This window comes from Echeneis naucrates, chromosome 3 (assembly GCF_900963305.1).
Source record: "Echeneis naucrates chromosome 3, fEcheNa1.1, whole genome shotgun sequence".
NCBI classification, from domain to species: domain Eukaryota; kingdom Metazoa; phylum Chordata; class Actinopteri; order Carangiformes; family Echeneidae; genus Echeneis; species Echeneis naucrates.
The window spans coordinates 4,780,011-4,797,654 of NC_042513.1; the positions used below are offsets into that span (position 1 = coordinate 4,780,011).

The window sequence follows — 17,644 nt, forward strand, 5'->3', positions numbered from 1 at the left end:
ACATTACGGGTACTGTTCTGCTTTGACTTTTTTGATGCATGATTTCACCATTTAACTCTCCCCTGTACCTAAATATTAACTATAGACTGGCTGTAATAGGAAGAAAAAGTACAGTACAGCTCTGAACAAGGTGCATGTAATTCAAAGGGAAGTCATTTGGGTTTGAACCTTTGAGTTTTGTTTTTTATTTTTCTGAAAGTACAGGAAACGAGTTATGACGTACTGAAGTTTTATTTATTGATTTATTTTCATGGTCAAAGGACTGTGTCTATGTCACCACAGTAAACCGTAATACCATTCATTGTACATTACAACGAGAGCACTGAAAACAAAAAGTGGAAGAACATTTGGTTCCAGGACACATGTATGAAAAGCAAACTTTACAGCAAGAGTATCAACAAATTTTAGAATAGAAATTGAACGTAGTTAGAACACAGTTGAGTACAAGAATAGCACATTTGAACATTTCCTCATAAACCGCAGTAACCACAGTGGTATCAGAGAGTTTTCTTTGCGTTCATTCAGCATTTTCTAATATTCATAAAGTACAAAATACCATTATATATTTGAGAAAGGACACTACCCCCAGAAAGGGCAAGAGGAATAATACTTTGAGTAAAAATGTGAAGAGCATTTAACCAGGTGATATAAAAACTTACTGCCAGTCAAATGAGGAATGTACCAAATTCCATATCAGTGGGGCACAAAATTAAGATGTCAAGAGATGGACTACATGTCAGCTGTGGCACATTCACTCATTCACTGTGTGTTTGTTGGCAGTAAGTCAGTCTGTATTGAGTTTGTTTCTTCGAGTGAGAGACATCAGAAGAGACCAGCACAACCTTAAGCCTGAGTGCCTTGTAAATTATATCCACTGTCTGATCTATAGTTCTCTGTAAATAATTATTCCCCTTATTAGTATAATACGTTGAGGACCCGAAACACGACTTCATCATTCATGGACAATTCCTAAAATGTTGTCCAGTGATGTGCACTTTGGATTATTATTTCCTGGAGATTTTGCAACCCCAGCTATCTAATCCATCTAAATCAACTTTGCAATATTTGACTTAATTTGAAGTAGCTACAGAGAAATATTTCCAGTGCATATGAGGACAGCAAGAGTAGCAAAGACCAGTTCAAGCTCAGCTCATGTAACAGCCAAAGCGTAATACTGGAATTAGTCTTCAAAGGCACAATAAAGTATATACAGCTATATCTCATCCACTCCAGACTTCAAAGTAAAGTGCACCATCGTCCCATACATTCACATACATGACACTGTGACACAGTCTGGTATATTTTACAGTGTAACATGCTTTTGTTCTGTTTATGTCCAAGTCACTAACTGTTTTGACAGATTTTCCGTCTTGTGATGCAAATTCATGTGCTTCGTGAAGACATTACTGCTGAAATAGATGCAAATGATAATGAAAAACAAAACAGTATGTAGTACATACATAAATACCAAAATTAATATATTGTGACGTGCATGTTGTTTTTATTGGAGTTATTATATAAGCAGTGCTCATGCTTGAGGAAGTATAGGGAGCTGTGTTTTTCATGAGGCAGTCCACTTTTAAAACTTACAGATGTGTTAGTTATATTTTATAGACAAAAAAAAACGGTAAATTTCTCTAACTACTACATGAAGGAACAGTGTTTGTTTTTATAATGTCATTACAGTATGAATTTAACATAGTTATCAAAACAAATGAATATGATTCGAGAGTGGATCGCGCTTTGTGCTTGTTTTCCTCCACTGACCAAAACCAACACGCACACATACACAAACACATACAAAACTTGAGGCCTGTAAAGCATTTTGAAAAATGCTGGACTTCCGAGGGGTGGTTTGAAGATCTCAAACCAGCCGCAGGGATACATGAACAGCCCTTGTTTAGAGGACAGATGGATTAGTTCTCCACTGAACTTCAGGCTGGGATCTATTCACAGGCTAACTTGCTGTCAAAGCTGGAGAGGGCAATAGCAAAGGCTTGCAGGGCACACATTGGGTAGTTATAGTCCATGGTGAAGACATCTTCTGCCACACGGCCAAACTGCATCACAATATAGTCGGCTACAGAGGAGGAAAATCAGAAGGCAAATTACACACGTGCCTCAATGAAATAGAATCCCTTCCTTTGTTATAACTGATGACATTAATTATGAAAGGTATGAAAAGTCATTTTCCACTTCTAAAGGGAAATCAACTGCTTTCTAGTCTCAGCTTGCTTGTGCATGTTCACTCACAATACAAACTATGTACAGGAAAAAAAAACTGGGACTCACGGTCATTGTCGTGAATTATTTGGAAATTCTTGACTGATGCCTGAGTGACTCTGCCATGGAAGTTGAGCACATAGGATTGTGTGTCATCATTCCAGACGGGTGTCTTGTTGTGGAGTTCAATCACACTCTCTGTGTTCTTGTTTTGCCACCTGGCCAGCAGTGACTCATGGTCCTGAGAAGACAGAAAGCAACAGCTCTTGAGACGGACATCCCAGGTATCAGATCAATTAAGAAAGTATGACAAGAGGCAGAATTGGTCAGAACAGATTTGGCTAAGAATTATGTAATACGTACATTTCGTGGGCGAATAGACACTCTCTCATGGTCCATGTTCATCCCAGGAATGATGACGCTCATTTTGCGAGGTCCTTTGAATCCTAAAACATTGGTTTCCTAGATTGGAGAGATGATTAACTTTACTGTAAGCATATTACCCAGAAAATCTACAACATTTGATAGCTAAAGCTACAGTAAATTTTATTTTTATACACTTTTTAACGTAACTGTGAAAGTAAAGGTCATTCACCTTTATAATTTGCTGGATTTAAGCCTGCAAAAGGAAAAACTTCACTTCAAATTGCTAATGGCAGTGCCCTGACTGCTAAATTTGTTGCATCAATGCCTTTCGCCAACAATTTGAGTCAGAATCTCTAAATTGTACATTTGAAAGGTCACCAGACACATCAAGCTGGTTATTACTTTTTCAAACCAAATGCAATACCATAACATGAAATACATCTTTTTTTTTATTGGTTCATAGACTGACATTTTAAAGAATTAATAATACTTCAGACCATGTAAACAATAATTAAAATCCCATTGTCAACAATACATACAGGTCCCTCTGTGTATGTAATCACTCTAAATGATAATAAGCTGTTGTGCTATCCTGTATCTCAAAATCATCTTCAACATTATGAAAATCAGTAAAGCTCTGCGATTAGAAGCACTTTGATCAACTTACATAGCAAATTGCTGCTAGTTCTTGACGCAGATTGCTCGCCTTGAGGCTGGTGGTGCTCTTCATCGGGTTCAGGCCACTGTCATATACTGTGAATTTGGTGCCCATGAGGTTAGACCTGCAAAGAAGTTAACACAAGACTTTTGTTTGGAGCTCTATATGTTTCTGCGAGCATGCCAGGTAGTATTTCTGTGAATTTGATGGGGCTTTTGAATTGCTTTCATTCATTAAAAATCATATAATTCAATATTTAAACTTCTACTATTGGTACCAATTCATATTTATAAAAATTCCCACATTATGACATTTTTGAATAGTAATGCAGCTATGGGGCTTTGATGGACTTTCTTCTTGTGGGACTGTGGGTCAGTGGGGACTGATGGCCTAGTTTCCCAGAATGATGTCAGATCCAGACCCTGACCACAGAGGCAGTCAAGTGACCAGCAGTTAGTGCTTCGCCTTTAAATTATGCTCTTTGAGTTTAACTTTAAAATGAGTGCTATATGTTTATCTACAGAAAAGAAAAGAAATACTACCCTGACTAAAGATTCTTAATATTGCTACACTGTAGTTCTATGGCATTGTATGAAATGAGAGATGTCATTAATATCATCAGCATATAATGGTGATTCATAATTACTGGTGTATTTAATACAAGCCCATTAGCATCTTAATAGCCAAGCTCCATCATATCTCAGAGAGCTCATAGTCCCTTACTCTCCTAGAAGGCCACTCTGCTCTCTAGATGGAGGTTTACTTGTGGTTCCTAGAGACTCCAAGAGTAAATCTAGAGGCAGATCTTTCAGTTATCAGGCTCCTCTTCTATGGAACCAACTTCCAGCATCGGTCCGGGGGGCGGACTATTTAGTAATTTTCAAGACCAGGCTTAAAACTTTCCTGTATGACAGAGCTTATAATTAAAAAGTTAAAGTCCAACTGCTCTTTAGCTATGCTGCTGTAGGCCTAGACTGCTCTCTCTCTTTCTCTTTCCATAACCATGCTTCTTAAAAATCCCTGTTTCTCCCAGTTCTACGTATGTGTACTGCATTTACTGACCATGTTTTCCCGAAGTCTCTGTGTCTCCCAGCTCTTCTCTTCTCTCTCCCTGTCCTCATCCTGCAGGTGGTGATTCATCGCAATCCCATGTTCCTGCAACGCCTCCTGCTCCTTTATCCCCATGAATTCCATACCACAGCATCATCTCCATGAACTTGTTGCAGCATCATGTTCCTGCCTACACCTGTTTGAATATCCTCTCCTGCTCACCCCCCCACCGTGCCACTCTCGCTATTTCTCCCACCCAACCGGGAGTTTGGTCTAGACCTGCTCTGTATGTAAGGTGCCTTGATGTAACTTTGCTATGATTTGGTGCTATACAAATAAACCTGATTTGATTTGACTTTATTTAGCATGTATTCATAATGTTTTGATGGATCACTTCCAAAATCATTTGTGTGTTCGAACCAAATAATTTATTTAATCTACAAAAATATTCAGGAAATATTATAGTTAGTAATTAATCTCATATCAACACAGTTACATGTGTTGTTTGGATGTTTGGGGAAGCAGGTAGGTTTTTTACCAAAACAAAATCATTCTTCATTGTTAATTCTTGCATATGCATCGCATGTACAGCAGCTAGTGTGATCTCAAAATAGTTTTTCGTAGGTGTAGTTTTAAGAAACATGCTCTCTCTACCTCTAATTGGCCTTACCTGTTTTAAGTGATTCACCTCGAGAACTTGAGAAGGACTGAATGAAAGGTCACTGTTGCTTTAGATTCAGATAGCCATCACTCAAGTGGGCTAGTGATTGCAAAGGTTTGAGCAGTGCATCAACAAATAGTCAGGCCAGCTCTGATGATTAAAGGCTGCATGCAGCCATATTTGATTAAACTCCTGAAGAGTTTCCATGGAGCCACTAACATGGCCCTAAAGCTGTCTCTAAGGATTATGCCAATACTCACTTTTTGTCAGTGTGAACGTACCATGGCCTTTAAAACCAAATTAAATTCCAGTTAATATATATTTATGAGGAAGGTACAACCACTTCACAATATGTTTTTGTTCTTAATTGTTCTCAGTAAAGCTAAAAGGGAGGAAGGCATTGGGTTCTGCTTCTATACACTATGGTGGTTTACATAAGTCAATATTAATATTAAGCCATTAACATTAATACTAACCCTTCTTTTGAACTATTTTCAGCAGGTACAATTCACACTGATTTGTGAAACTTAGTGTAAAGTCTTCATAATCCATTTTCAGAAAAGGGTTCATGCAGCAAAACCATCAAGGACCGACCTCAGTTTACCAATGAAGCTTTCACCCCCCCTGGACAGATCAGTGGGATCAATGGAGATGAGGTAATTGGCTGTCTTACTCTTCTTCCTCTTCCTGCCGGCCAACAGAAACACCTTTGACAAGCCAAACCAGAAACCAAATTAGAAAAGCGTAAGCTTCCCTACTATTCTTCAAGATAAATGGTTTTGGTGCAAACAACTTGGAACTAGGAAACAATCTCTTTTCAATAACATGCTGGTCAGCAGACAGAAAACAGATTTGGGTCAATGAAACATTCTGCAGTTTGAATTGAAATATATGGGCAGATATCCCACATGGATATAAATATATTATATATATATATTTAGATTCTGTTGTTTATCATAACAATGATTATGCTCCATCGACTTTTCTCACCTTCTTCCCATCCTCTCTCTCCAGATGAAGGTAGTAGGTAGGATACATGCCTCTATCCATTCCCTTCTTGTCCCTGGTGATTCTGCACTTCACTCTGAGTCCCTGGGGTGCAGGTCGCAGAGAAAACTCTTCAAGGTCGTCTACATCGATGGCAGGTTCACTGGCTGGTGGAGTGGGTGCTGAGGCCACCTCCTGTAGAAGAAAACAGCCCACAAAGGCCGGGACCCTTGGTGAGTGGTGGGAGTGGTGGACTGGTGAGTAATTCATAAGAGTTGACTTTCATTAGAACAGAGTAATGAGTCTGAAGATCAAACCGTCCGCTGGGACTGAGAATTAGCACACAGTGTCTAAAATAAGGACCTTCCTTGAGACGGAAGGTGGAGTTGATTGGAGTGGAAGAAGGAGGAAAGATAAATGATGATTTTGGTACAGTTCAAGCTGGTATTTCATTCTGAATTGAGTGTAGGTGTTTTTAAAGAGCACAACATGATTTCTCACTTCATCCTAATTAGCACAATGAAATGGATAAAAAGGAAACCTGCAGTACATGGACTCATTAACTTCAGATATTAAGACAAGCAGGTACAAAGCTAGCTGTGCTAATAATTAGAAGAATGCAAAGCAACATCTGAAAAAAACATATATATGTTTTCTAAATATTTGACAATGTCATTATATAAATTTCACATTAAAGGTTCACCTGAGTCTTGATCCAAATATCTTTGGTTCAGTCGTGGAATTTATAAGCAAAATATCTTTTTCCTCTCTTGGAGGCAAATCATGTCTGCATGGGATTAACAGAATCATTTGCACTGTACCATAACACAAATCTGTGTGGCAGAAAAACAATGGCAGGCCTTGAATAATCCTGGCATTATTTGTAAAAGAAGCAGAGAGGGCAAAGAGCAAACCCTCTTTGTTTGTAACAGATTAAGGCATAATAGTCTATTAGGGTATTTTTAGCCATGAAACAGTTTTAAACACAAACCAGCTGAAATGACAACTCAAACTAAACATTTTTCTGCTCATTATTTAAATGTAAAGGGCAAATTAAACAAAAAAAAGACATATGTTGATGAGAATAAATGAGTATAAAAATGCAACTTCCTTTGACCTTTGAAGACTTTTTGCTGGTGGCAGAGCCTGGTCTGGTGTTGCTGTTAAGCTGTGAGGAACTGGAGCTAATTTCATCATCGTCGTCCTCTTCTTCATCAAAATTCATACTGCTGGATATACCTTAACAGAAGAAACAGAACATATAAAAAGAAAAACAGAAATGTGTCAGGGATTTTTTCTGCACTTAACTGCTGACACGAAGTGTTCTTCTACCTTCTTCATCCACTGTTATACCTCAGCGCTCTTAGAAATTGCTAAGAGGCAAAGCTTAAATAACTTGCAGTGTGCCCAAGATGATGAATGTATGATAAAACCAGGCGTCTGAACTGACAGGACACCCACTGGAGTGTTATTTCCCTTTCATGTAATTTCACTTCATGTGGAATTCAACAAATACTATCATTGCATTAAAATCTACTGCCATTCAGAATGTGAACTGCAATGCACATTGATATCCAGGTGAATGGAGGTTCTAAAATATAAAACATAAGCACTGGCAGATTGAGTAAATTATTGAGAGCAACAGTTTTCCAGAAATTGGTGAGTCCATGCTGAGCAGGTTATTTACAGGTCACATCGTGATATGCTTCTGTCACCAGTCAGTCTGTGGTCGGACTCACCACATGACACTGACAGTACCTTTCTTGAGCATGGTGATGCGCAGATCCTGTTTACTCTGTGACTGTGTGCAAGTCATGACAGGCTCACTGTCGCCCTCCTCTGCGGTGGGATGACCCACTGTCAGGATCTGTATCTGACCGTCATCCTGCTGGGAAGCCTGGCCATCGATTGCTGCCGAGCCACAAAACCACAAGACGCCATCAGAACACAAGTGCATGTGTACTGCTCGCTTCTTCTTTGTTCGTTGTCTTTCCTTTTCAATTAGCTTCTATTGCATACCTGGAAAGGACATTATGTCTGTGCTGCCTCAAACGTGTTTCCTCCACAAACAGTACAAGTGCAAAAATAGGATAAAGACAATAAGAGAGGGTTAAATACTGCAAATTGACTTTTATTAGCACTATTTTAAATGGTTTGCTTCGTTTTCTTTTTCTGTGCGTTTTTTTTTTTTTTTTCCATTTTGAAATTAGTTGGAAGTCTCACCAAGACGAGGTGTGCGTGTAAGAGACTGGTCTGTATTTATTATTTGGTATATTTGACAAATTGAGCAGTCTTGTGTTGTGTATTAAATATCAGATGGTGCAGCTTGAATTAATCCTTTTGAGTAAATTTACTGCTCATCTATTTTGTTGCCTTAATGCAGCTGTCTTAGTGATAGTACAGTAGCTTAGTGAAATCACTCCCCTGATACTGTGTGCTCGAGCGTTAGAGACAGAGTGAGACAGACAGACAGACGGGGAGACGTGATCATAAGTGGTGAGTTCGGCACTACTGGCCTGATTAATCTCTTACCCCAGCGGACTTTTTTTTTTTTTTTTCTGGGACAAAGTGATTCTAAAGAAGAGCATTTAGTCTACTGAGATAAATCCATAGTGTCAGAAAGATTATTTAAGTATGCTGTCATAAACCTTTGGTTGGTAAAACACAGCAGGGAGCTTTTCTGTTCCTTTTTGATCTGCACTGATTTTTTTTTTAGTGCTTAAATTGTATGGTAAATATTTTGCTGTCGTTGCGCACCAGTCAGTCAGTTCAGTCTGAAATAACATGAAAAAATGCTGAAAAGCACAGAAGCAAAGGGGAACAATCAAAGTATCGTAGATCTAATTTTCTCAGACTAACTCATGCGTCCACTTGTGTTGTATCAATAGGCTCACAGCATTCATTACAGACAGTTCAGTTCTGCCAAGTATGATGCCCCAGTGGCAAGAGAAGCTGAGCAGCTAAGAGAGCAGTATCACTGGCTGTGTTTGTTTCCAGATGTGGATTGAAAAATCAGCAGGCCAACCATTATCTGAGCATAGACAGCTGCAGCTGCTGGATTATAGAGTTCTTGTTCATACTGTGAACTGCCTCTAATGACTGATCTGCTTATTTGCTGTTCAAACACGTAGCAAAAGCTACAAAAATCGTGTTTGGTGGGTTTACAACATACAATTTTAATCAATAGTTCAATGGCTCAAATACTCTCTTTCAATCATGTTTGTTTTTCTCTTTTCTGACCTATTCCTCCCTAATTCACTCCGTCACTGCTGTCCATTCATCTCAGCTCCATCTATTCCTGACTCCATTTGACGACACGCGTCTCTTAATGCTGGCAGGCTGACCTTTGTGCTTCCCTTTCCTCTCCCGCTTTTCGCTGACTGTCTGTGGAGTGGAGCTGGCTGATGCCTTTCCCTTTTTGGTTGAGCGAGGTGGCTGTGTGTCCGCAACCACCTTTACCTCCTCCTGTTCAGCTTCTTGCACTAAATACGGGGGGGCAAAGGAACATGCAGGATTAAAATGGGATGGAGGTGGGGAAAGAGGGGGAGATCAATTAAGTTCACATTGACAAAAGAAAATAATTTTTTGGCAGGAAGTAATGATATCAATCCAAAGGTATCTAGACAATAATTTAATGACAAAAAAATTCTGCAGTTGTGGATACATTTCTCTAACCTGACTCTGAACTTTCTCCATTCAATCAAATCTTTCAGTATGTATTGAAGGATGCAGATACGGTTTTTAAATTGTAATTTTATATCATTAAAAACATTTTAGGACCATGAAAACATTCATGCTGGTTCAGATTCACAAAAGAAATTGTGAGGAAACAAAATCCCTGCTTGTGAATCACTATCTTGGTGAGTTACACTGTTATTTCTTTCCTCAGCCAACAGCAGCAAATGGTCCCCACAAACAGTGATCAGATGTGGCAGTTTGGTCTCTGTAAGAAGATCTCAATCAGTCCCAGTCCTACCATCTAATACAGAGCGCTTACAACTGTTTCATTTCAGTCTTTTTTGTTATTTAACATTAAATGTACTATGTGCAGAATGCAGTTCAAGTAGGAAAATAAACAAAAACTGCATGAAGAACTTAAGTGATCACTTAAGAGTTAAGTGTGCCAGACTTAGCTGGCAATCTGATATCTTTATATGTCCAATCCATACTGTTTCATAAAGCGTCTGTCTGAGCCTTGTGAATCAACGGAGCAGTGTCAGTGGTTCATACCGTGGTAAATGGTGCTGCTGTTGCTGCTGAGGTAGGATTCCACCAGTGGAGCCTGTTCCTCGCTCTGCTTGGTTCGGCGAGTGCGAGATCGCCCTTCCACGTTGGACTGAACCATCAGGGGCTCCTGCCTCTTCTTTTTCTGCTTCTGTTCGAGGAGTACTCGCTGTTTTGGCAGTTTCATGTGCGTGCATGTTTGTGCACATGCACACAAACATGCCCAGAAAGATAAAGACACAGTCTAAGCAGATGACAGCTTCACCCTCCTATGGTACAAAAATCCTGATCTGCTTTCCCCACTAAGTGATTATGTAAAAATTCAGATGCTAATTGTTTGCGATGACTTCAATAATTTTGAATAAACTTTGTAACTGTTTCACAAGGCAAAGCTTTTGAGCTTCTTGCGAAAAAGATAACTTAAGAAAATATACTACATAATTCGAAAAGCTTTCCCTTTCAATAATGCATCTAAAAATTGTCTCTGATAATCTTCAGAGTGGCTGTCTTGTCAGATATCTTAACACTGCAGGTTTGCTTTAAAATCAAGTGGCAACAGCGCAGCCTCAGATAACCCTGTGAAGCCAGGAAACACTCTGAAGAGGTTTCAGGATGTGCTGTCTTAACCACTCTGACCTGAGGCCAGATATAACTATTCATTTGGACTAACTGTCAGCTATATGGAAGTCTTCAAACCAGAGCTCATCAAATATTGAAAGTTTCTATTAGCGGAGATTCAGGCTGCAGGGCGCTACAGACTCGTCCAATACAGCAATGCCTTTAACAGCAGGTCAGGTACAGGAATTCATTATTATATGTTATCTGTTGTTAACAAATAAACTAACCCTTGGAATAAAGATTTGGAATGCACAGTTATAACCAAGTTCCTCTCCCTTGTTCTAACCGATTACATCACGCTGTACTTTCAATCCTGTCTGTAGGGCTTCCAGTTTAGGGGAGTAACTGGATTATGTATGGTGTTCTTCACCATTCAAACATGGATGGCAGGCCGTTTAACCAAATGTTAGGCAGACATCTTTGAAAAATAAGGGAAAGGTTGCATGAAGAATTTGATGTCTCTCTGATTACACTGGAGAACAGCAGTTTTGAGAACGGTACCACATTCACACAGCTCAGGTTCAGAAACATGGTTGGACAGCAGAAGTGGCAGTTTTCACAATACAAAGAAAACACCATCTGTGAACCTGTGATGAAGCAGTGGAAGTTTTTGTCATGATTAAACTTGACTGTTATAATTGATTCAGCTGCTAAGTAACACTGCAGACAGAACAGCACAGACCCACCTGTCTGTCCAGTTTCTGCTGTCGGAGGTTGGTCCCTTCATCATCTAAAGTGCTGCGAGAAAAGAGCAAAGGAAGACTGGAAGTGTTCAAATTATTTAAGATGTTTAAAGACATTTTCCAAACTGCATAAAATGCATGGGGTCCATAACCCTGGAAAGCAAAAAGTAGATCTGATCTGAAAATAAATAGATCCATCAGATTCACTGTACTGCATGATTCCATTTATTGGGTTATCTTGGTAGTGTTGATAGTGTTGACCCTTCATTCATATTCTACCACTTTATACAGAGATGTACCTAGACACCGGGGCTAATGCTAAGCGGAACCTGCTTTGTGTAAAAAAAAAAAAAAAAAAAAGTAAAACTGAATAGTCCCATTTAGAAGAAATTCCATCATAATGTCATCTAAGTGTATGTACGGGTGTGTCTACTGTGAGATTGACAGAGCCACCTGACAATCAGGATCCACTCCTCACTCCTCCTCAGCTCACCCTTCTCCTGCTAACATTTCTTCTTCCGGTCGGTGACACCGAAATCACCAGCTCCAGACCTCAACACAGCAGCTCGCAAACTAATGGGTGAAATCACAGCAGGGTGCCACTGGGTGTTGACAGATAATACTTTTTTCACGTCTTTCCGGATAATTTATGTGTCCACAGAGCATATTTACCAACTTTTAAAAGATGATACAAGGACAAAGGAATATTGTGGAGGGCTCTTTGTAAGCGCATTATAGTGTCCTAGCAGAACAGTACAAAACTGACTACACAATATAAAGCATGCAGCCTGTAAAAGGATTCTCAGAGCAGACTGCTCAAGCACAGCTGGGTTATATCTTTCTCAACAAGAACACAGGATTGACTTGAACATCATTTGATTTGCCAAGCCCCACAGCCAGACATAATGTCACTGGCCTAACTAAATGCCCAATGGTCAGTGCAGCAAGAGTAATGCCTTTAAAATGAACCAATGATTTCAGAGCGTTTGCCAAGCTTTCTCTTCCCACCCCAAAAATACTTATTTGTAATAATCAATCAATATCAAAATAATGCTTGGTAAGAGCATAAATGCAGAAATAAATCAACTTAAATGTTTGTATATTAACAAACTCAAAATAACCCACCGTATATTAACCTCTTAAAGAATATGGAGTCAGGTAACATTGCTTACTATGTAAACAGTGCAAACTAACCCAGTCAGAGCAGGGGGCCGCTATTTCATGAACACTTTACTTTGTCTAACCGCCAATTTTCAAAATATTATAAAGGTAAGGGTAAATCTTACATTTCCCTTGCAATTTTTTTGGTATTTTAAAGAGATGCAGTACATTCTCTTAAACTAATCCATTCATCTAACAGGTTTTGCATGTCCTGGCAAGAGGTTGCATGATGTACATTCGCTCTAAGTGACGCAGTTAAATGTCATCTCCATGCATGCAACAACACTTTATCTATTTCTGACCTTTTCTGTTTCTGTTATCATGCAATGCTACGGAACCCAAATATTTTTTGTGTACTTGGGCACAAAATAAATGTTATACACTCCAAGCCTCGGACACAGCTTGCATCCAGTTCTTCGGTTTTTATAGCCAGAGCTTTAATCAATGGTGAGCGACTTCATAATTGTTCCTACATCTCATGTGGCCGAGCCTCTCAAAGACCTCTGAGTGACCCCTCTGGTGCCTAATCAGAGGGAAATGGGAGGTTTCCTCTTCAAGATGAGGAGAGAATGACCTGTAGCAGAGCAGAATATCAGAATTTTATTCCCCATTATTGTACTATTTTCAGTTTAAGGCACAAACAGGAAATGTCCTTCTGACTAATATGCTTATGTTTACTCTGAACAATTAAAACCTTTCAACCATAAAGATGTAATGGAAATTTAAATTGAAAACAAGACAAATGCTAAGAACCAGAAAATTTGTTTAATTATGTAGTGTTTTTTTTATAATTGCAGGCTTACTATTTAAAACATGCAGATATATTTAAGATATTATAGTTTCTTTTAGTTTTAGCTTTTTTTGCCTGTTAATATTTTATCTATCAGCTTTTCATTTACCATAATTTCCCCCCTAATGAATGATAAATAAAGTATGTTGTTTGTCAGCATGGCTGATGAGGTTTTTTTTTTTTTTTTTTCTTTTTCTTTTTCCTCAATTGCGGGAGCGTAACGGGGACAGCCAGTCGTGCAGCTACGGTCTGCAAAATAAGTTAATGAATATTCAGTCTACCTGCTTTTTTGCACTGCTGACTGGTTTGATGACAAAGGCCCGCACAGATGCAATAAAAAAAGTATTTACCTCCCACTCTCTCTCAGACATACAGACAAACAAAACACTCCATGCCTGCAATCAGCGTAATCAAGGGTGTAAATAGGCATCAGACAGGAATACAATGACACAAAGAGAGCTGTTCCACTGGAGGTCAGACAGCTCATTATAACGGAGAGTCTCTGGTCAGTCTTCTCCTGCACCACACGGATGCTGATGTTTACAGAGCTTGTTGTGGAGGGCAAATAGCTATTGAGTTTAAAACAGCGGAAATGCTCCTTTGCTCTTCACAACAACAAACTGAACTTCACCGAGGAATTGAACACGTTTAGAACTCTGACTCTTCTGAGTCAGCGGGAGAAAGCCTCTGCACACTGAGGTCAAATGCAAGTATTTATTGATAATGCCAAGAATTTCTGCTCAAGCTTTATCAGTGAGATAGAGTGAACAAGTCCTTTAACATGAATAAGCCTGAGTCCCTTTCCATGGTGTGCCAGAGGCAGGTGCACTAGATCTTGTCATTGTGGTAACAACAATAAACACACATTAACGTTTAGGGAAAGGTCAGGGCTAAGTTAGCCTTCAGGACAAACATTATTTTGTTGGGTTAAGGAAAAGACTGTGGCTGTGGGTGATTTGGTTGTAATAAACATGGTAACTGTGAAATTCTCACTGGAAACAAACAGCAAACAGGAATATCCTGTTTTGTCCTCCATTCATTTCCTCCAACCTCCAAACAAGAACTTTAATACTCTTTATACTCTTTATAAGTCAGCTCACTTCCTGCTTTGTTCATACTCCAGATTGGTACAGTCACTGGAGGCTGTCTCATAATACACTGTAACCATACTTTAGATCATAGTGAACTTTTTTAAAGAACAGTCTCAAGTGAACAAAATGGGAATTTATGGTGAAATATTTGCAATTAAGTATATGTGTAATTTTTTTTTTTTTTTATGTTTTAAAATTTCGATGTACATTGTGTTGTATTTTGAAACAGCTGAATTTATTTGTTACTTGTTACTTGATATGACTAGTCCTCATGTCCATATTGTGCTTTTATTATTCTGAAAACACAAAATAAATCAATGGCTTACATGAGCAATGTAATTACATTGTAATTAATTGTATTCTGTCAAATGTCAAGTTTAAAACGGTAACTCTAAAATTTTCCAATTCTCCCTATCTATTAAAAACTATTACAATTTTGATTTGCTCTTGCAAAGAAATAGTGAAGATCTTTCACTAAACCACAAATGAACTAGGAGCAGCTGATTTGGCTATTATCAGTCAGTGAAACTTCTCCACACCTCTCTAATCAAATTTATATGCATCACCGGGTTTTATATGCGTAAACTTCCTCAACTGATTATTTTGAAGCAGCACCTGGCAACACTGATAATCAAATATACAGTCAAAAATATGTTTAGTTGCCATTTGCATGGTAAACACGCTTATTGTAGAGAACTCTGTAGCTACAAACAATCTTTCTCGATTTATATTTTTGTGAGATATCTCTCCTTTATTTTGTCCATTTTTGTGAACGCATACACGTTTCCACCGAGATACACAGTGCAGCTGTTTCCCTCAAATCTACACGGAGGCCGTTGCATTTTTCATGGCAGCTTCACGGGATGAGAAAAGCTGCTCATTGAGAAACCACCAACCTCTCTGCTCTGTTTTTTTCACTGCCACCAAAATGGCATTCTTCAAGAGATCATTGCCAAAAGTTTCGATAAAATCTGCACAGCTCCCTTACTGCTGTCCTTCTGATGCAACCTCATTCCCAAATTCATGGATTAATACTGTAATTTATAGCGACCATGAGTCAATGGCATCAAAGTAAGAAAGGAAACCATAGCAATAGGGGTGTTTAATCAGATGAAAGAATCAGCAGCATCAGCCCTGCACTTGGTAGACAAGAGACTAAAAGCTCATCAACACACAAGTTAAGTTTTGTTTTTTGTTTTTTTTACAAAAATAAAGTCATTTGGCACAGATGGCAGGAGTGAACCGATAAAGCCCATTTTGAAAAACATGTATGCAGACGTACTCATTAAATGCACAAATGCAACTTCTTCAGTGACTTTATGGAGAAACAAATGCAAATATTTGTTAAATAAATGTTATTGTACTGCCTCCATTGATACAGACATCCCAGTGAAACTAATTTGAGTCCAATAAACCAGAGCTGACTTCAATTATAGACAGATTTACACATGAACTGTTTTATGGTGAGGAAAGATGTGATTAACTACGAACCAAATTGAGATCCACAGTAGTTATGGAGCCTAAATTCTGGGATTCACTCTTTCGTATTATTTCATTTTTTTCATCATCCTCAGTCCAAAGCGTATGAGCACATTTTTTCCCATATTGATTGCAGAAAATGACCCAAATTGCCAAATTCTACGATAACACATGGTTTTCTTTCATTGTGTCGATTCCATTCAATTGTTATCAGTCAAATCTCCTTGTCAGACACTCACACGACTGAACATCTGCTCAAACACACACACACACACACACACACACGCACACAACCACACACTGCTTCCACTGCTTCAACAGATGAACACTGTATCCTTTCCTGTGTTCTGAGGAATGTGCTACAGTACCTGTAGGGAATCCAGTCGGAGGAGTGCTTGGAGCTCATTCTGTATCAATCACTCTGACTGCTACTGCCAAACTGCGAGGCTAGTGGCCTGCAACAGCACCAGTGCAAGTTGCTACAGGGTCTGAGGACAACGATCACAGCCAGAGAGCCCACATCGCTTTTTCATCCTCTGCACACAGCCCTTATATCCTCAGCCTTGCTCGTGTTCCTTCGTATGTTTTGTCCTCTGGCTGAGAGGCAGCAGATGACTAACAATCCAGACAGACAGCCGCACTCCTCAGCCATGCACAGTGAGCACATGAAAGATCTGTTTTCTTGTCTTCCATGTGTGTGTTTGGCGTCAATGCCTCTCCTGTCCTCTCCTCTCCTCTCCTCTTCTCTTCTCCCCTTCTACCGTCTCTGCTCCCGCTCTCTGCTGGCTCTGTAGGCTGTATCTAAATCTCCCTCCGTTTCTTGCCCTTTAAATCCCCCCTCCCTGGCTTCTTCTCTGTCCAAATCTCGCTCTCTACCTCTTAGCCCAATCTATCTCTCATTATCTCTCGTGCAGCATCACCTACGGCAGCAGTGAGTGCCAAGCCTAAAGCAAAAAAGGTTACACAGAGGCACCTTTTTCTCGTTTCTTTCATTTCCCCTCTGTGCTGTTTCTGCTCAGTACCACCCCCCTTCCCTGCTGCAACCATCCATACATACATGCTCTCTCCTTCTCGATCTTTTTTTTTTTTTTTTTTGACACTTTCTGTGGCCCCCTTGCAAGCTGTTTGTGCTGCATGAGGCATGCAAAGCAGGGACTGAGATGTGCCTTCGCTACCATAATTTATTTATTCTCTCAAAGTGAGAGGCATTAGCATATGACTGCGCAGAGTAGTGTTAACAGTCTTTAATTCAACACTCTCTACGGCCAGACAAAGGCACCCTGTGATAGTGCCACAGCTCTGAACCTCTCTCGCACACATCTGCTTCCGCCTTCCATCTGACGCCCCTCACTGTCACCACACAAACACACATCACTCACTGTGTTCCTCGGCTAATTCAGGAGTCCATCTTCAGACAGTTAAACTAATCGGCTTCCTTGTATAACTGGATAGTTTACAGGCAGTTTTCTTAACATCACGCTGTATCAAGACGCACACAGCATTATTACTTTAGGTGCAAACGAAAGTTGTACATCTAGCAGCATATAGCCTCCCAGCAACCAGCGAAGTCATGCATTTTCTGTAATTCATCATTCATATGTGGTGCACCGTTTCCAGGGTTATTGTCACATGGCTTTAGAATATTTACTGCAC

General features: G+C 39.4%; 1 protein-coding gene across 1 annotated transcript; it reads right to left on the minus strand.

Annotated features, from left to right (window-relative positions):
- Nucleotides 1-1,946: 1,946 nt before the first annotated feature.
- On the minus strand, nt 1,947-16,551 carry tub (TUB bipartite transcription factor). The gene is made up of 12 exons (XM_029498703.1): nt 16,360-16,551; nt 11,474-11,525; nt 10,176-10,338; nt 9,290-9,427; nt 7,704-7,856; nt 7,063-7,184; nt 5,949-6,140; nt 5,553-5,665; nt 3,257-3,371; nt 2,587-2,685; nt 2,293-2,464; nt 1,947-2,080 (listed from the first exon to the last, which is right to left on the minus strand). Exons 1-12 carry the CDS (start codon nt 16,395-16,397, stop codon nt 1,947-1,949), a joined length of 1,491 nt encoding a protein of 496 aa, XP_029354563.1. The 5' UTR covers nt 16,398-16,551.
- Nucleotides 16,552-17,644: the final 1,093 nt, after the last annotated feature.

What these genes read in the sequence shown, in the direction of transcription:
- tub (XM_029498703.1), bottom strand. Translation starts at nt 16,397, where the DNA reads ATGAGCTCCAAGCACTCCTCCGACTGGATTCCCTACAG. An exon ending in TCCGACTGGATTCCCTACAG is followed by an intron (nt 11,526 to 16,359) that starts GTACTGTAGCAC and finishes CTTTTCTCGCAG; the next exon opens with CACTTTAGATGATGAAGGGA. An exon ending in TGTCTATTCGCCCACGAAAT is followed by an intron (nt 2,465 to 2,586) that starts GTACGTATTACA and finishes CTGTCTTCTCAG; the next exon opens with GACCATGAGTCACTGCTGGC.